Source organism: Echinops telfairi, unplaced genomic scaffold (assembly GCF_000313985.2).
Source record: "Echinops telfairi isolate 266 unplaced genomic scaffold, ASM31398v2 ScPeMD7_1;HRSCAF=3_0, whole genome shotgun sequence".
NCBI classification, from domain to species: domain Eukaryota; kingdom Metazoa; phylum Chordata; class Mammalia; order Afrosoricida; family Tenrecidae; genus Echinops; species Echinops telfairi.
In genome coordinates, this window is record NW_022103896.1 from 19,464,289 (window position 1) to 19,467,656 (window position 3,368).

Here is a 3,368-nt window from a genome sequence, read left to right on the forward strand (position 1 = left end):
GAGTCTTGAAAATGGGTGGACGGCCAGAAGAGCAAACAAATAGCCAGAAGGCCCCTTCAAAGCAAGGCTGGTGAGACTTCCTGCCCCGTGCTTTGGGTATGGAATTCGGAGGAGCCAGTCCCTGGAGAAGGACATCAAGCTTAGCAGAGAGTCAACAACCAAAGAAGAAACGACCTCAGGGAGCGGGGCGGAGGTCTCGATCGACAGCGGGTTGGTCCCAACAGCAGTGGACGTGAGGATGGTCCAGGCTGGTCAGTGTTGGGCTACACGGGCTGGAACCACTAACTTGTTTCTCAGCCACTGACCTCGTAACCCTGAGGGGACTAGGACCTCTGGCTATGCCCCCAGAAAGCCTTGATTTATCCTTCAAGTATATAACAACTCAACGATATATCTTAGAAAACTGGATAATGAATAAGTAAGACCTGTTTGTGAGGAGCTCTGATAGCACAGGGACGAAAGCTCTTGGCTGCTAACCAAAAGGTCAGGGGTTCGAACACGCCAGCCACTCCATGGGAGAAGGATGAGGCCACTGCTGCCACAGAGCTATAGCCTTGGGAGCCTTGGTGGCCAACGCCATCTCCTCTGCCCTAATTAGGGTTGTTATGAATCAGAATCAACTCAACAGCAGCTGGATTAGTTTCTGGTCGTGGTCAGAACTGTTTGAGGTGAACATTAAATAAGTCTTGAGCAAAGGGATGAGAGAGTCTACAATAATTCAAGCACATAATTAGAACCAGCGCCCCACTAAAACAGACTTCATGGCATCTAGACTTGCTGCTGAGAAACAAAGCGGGTTTGGGCGTACTTCTTGCTGATGAGGACACTAACATTTTACTAGAGAACAGAGTTTTTCAAAGGTGAGCTATTACTCTGCCATTTTTCAAAAGTCAGGGAAATCTGATCACGCCACGGAACTGGCAGCATACCTGACATAAAGCTGGTAGATTTCCGATTGTCATGACTCTGTTTCCTCAGGCAGAAGGGACTGTCGTGAGCCTCCTGAGGGGAGAGGGACTTTTCACTGAGCAGCTCCATCAGCCTTCGCCGCCGCCGGAAGTTCATTCTGAACTGGTAGAGAAGATTGCTGTCCACAAATGGGTGCTTGTTGGACACTGCGGAGAAAAAGTGACAGATAAGTGCAGTCTGGAGTCCTGGCCACCGGCCATTGCGGCCAGATGACTTCAGCCAACAGGGACAAAAGGCTCCCGAAAGAGTTCAGCTCCACAGACGCCCCAGGAGTCCACACATAGTCCCAAAGTCTTCCCACATGTCCAGCACTTCTAAAATTAGCTAACCAATCCTTCTGGGACGCTTTCCTGACCTTACTCCCAATCTGCACTGCGCTCACACGAAGATTCTCCCAGGCCCCAGCTTACCTCCACCAGAGTGCTCAAAGTGTCTCTCTACTTCTCCGTCTTTCCCCAAAAAACGCCAGGCTCTTGTGCTGCAGCAATGATTGTGCCTTCATTTACCTGCGTATCCGAAGCACCTCACACAATGCTGTTTTCTTAGCAAGATTCAATTTGCTGTTGTTCTTTTTTTTTACTTAAGTTTTTTGAAATAATTATAGACTCTGGGAAAATCACAACAGCTGCACAGACAGAGAGGTTCCGTGTGCCCTTCGCCCACTTTCCCTGGCAGCACCACCTCTGAGGAACAACCACCGGGCAACATCGAGCCAGGAAATTGATATTGGTACAATCTACAGACCTTACCACGTGTCGCCAGTTTTACATGTACTCATTATGTATGTGTATGTTTGTGTGTGTGCCAGTGTGTGTACAGTTCTGTGCAACGTCTTCACAGGTATGGAAGTACAGTTTAGATTTTAGGGGTCTGATATAGTTAAAGTGTATTATACCAACCTAGCCGATAAACACATGTGGGGTTAATTGAGGATAGAGGGATAAATGGCTCCATGAGCCTCGCCTTTCGAGTTCTCGGGTCTCTTACTTTGTGATGGTTGGACCAGGGTGCAGCTGCCTTAGCAGTTCTCTGCTTCAGCTTGCAAGGCTCACTTCCTGTAAGACATCCCCACCCAAGAAGAAGCCACATGGACCTACCATGATGCAGCCCTGGAGCAGCCGTGTGGAGACCCCTGCCAGCGCTGAGATGCTTACACTTTCACTGATTCAGCTTTCCTCCTGCAGTCGGCATCATTGTGTGTGTTTTGTGAGATGGAAGAGGACTTTGGGGATTGGTGTTGGACATTTGGGTTAATGTTGGACTTGTGGGCTTGGGCAGCACTGGGTTGGAATGTTTTCTTGATGTGCACCTAACCTTTATATAAAACTCTCTTTTATACATGAGTTTCTGTGGATTTGTTTCTCTAAAGTACCCAGACTGACACAGGGTCTCTGGAAGTCTCTAAAAAAATCTTCCGTTTCATACTGTGAATCCGTGATTTTCGGAGTTATTGAGCTGGTGGATATTGATCTCTGACAAACAGGCTCCTGGGTCATTTTGGCTTCTGGTAAATAACCAGGAACTCCTAGACTGGTTTAAAGTCTTCCCCTCTCTATTCACCCACAAAAATAAACCCCCGAATTGACTTTATATACACACACCCAATACAGAAATAGCTAATTAGCACAGGAAAAGAGGCCCAGCCTCATGAGGCAATATGAAAATACAAATTAAAACCACAGTGAAATGTCATGCCACAGCCACAGGAATCACTAAAATAAAGAGACGTCAAATGTTGGTGCAGATATGGGACAACTAGAACTCCCAGAGGGATTATAAAATGGTAAAAACATAATGGAGAACAGTTCAGAAGGCGCAATTCTATTCCTGGTAATACACCCAAGATCAATGAAAGCACAAATGTCTACCTGAAAGTTTATTCCTAATAGCTTTACTCACACTAGCTCCAACTGGCTATAACAAATGTCCACCAAACAGATAAATGGACAAATAAATCATAGTTTCTTCATAAGAACACTATTTAGTATCAAAATGAATATGAACTATCGATACACAAATACCAAAAGCATTAGGTTGAGTGATGCTAAAACTAGATAGAAGTTTTCTTTTTTTAATATTTGTTCTGGACAATTTTCAGTGTCTGCACTATGAATTAAAAATAGCCAGCAAGGGCCCACCAAGCCTTGAGGACTATATCCCCACTCAGCACAGTCAATGCACAGAGAGGACCATATGGCCGGCCCCACTATGAGACAGGATCCCTCGTTGACCCATAGCCCTCCAGGGGACAACAATGGAGACACAGTGCAGGAACTGCACCCGATCTGACCTCACCACACCGAGGCAAAACACTAAGGGCATGCGACAGAACAGCAAAGGGAGCAGAGCAAGGAAATCCCGAGGGAGTACCAAAAATAGACTTTGGGGCCAGGGTGTGG

General features: G+C 46.6%; 1 protein-coding gene across 1 annotated transcript in view; it reads right to left on the minus strand.

Moving 5' to 3' along the window:
* DEPTOR (DEP domain containing MTOR interacting protein) overlaps positions 1-3,368 on the minus strand; it is a 139,777-nt gene that overhangs the window by 43,110 nt on the left and 93,299 nt on the right. The window contains exon 5 of the mRNA XM_004697413.3: positions 930-1,115. Coding sequence (XP_004697470.1) covers positions 930-1,115 — 186 coding nt within the window. The remainder of the gene's footprint in view (positions 1-929; positions 1,116-3,368) is intronic.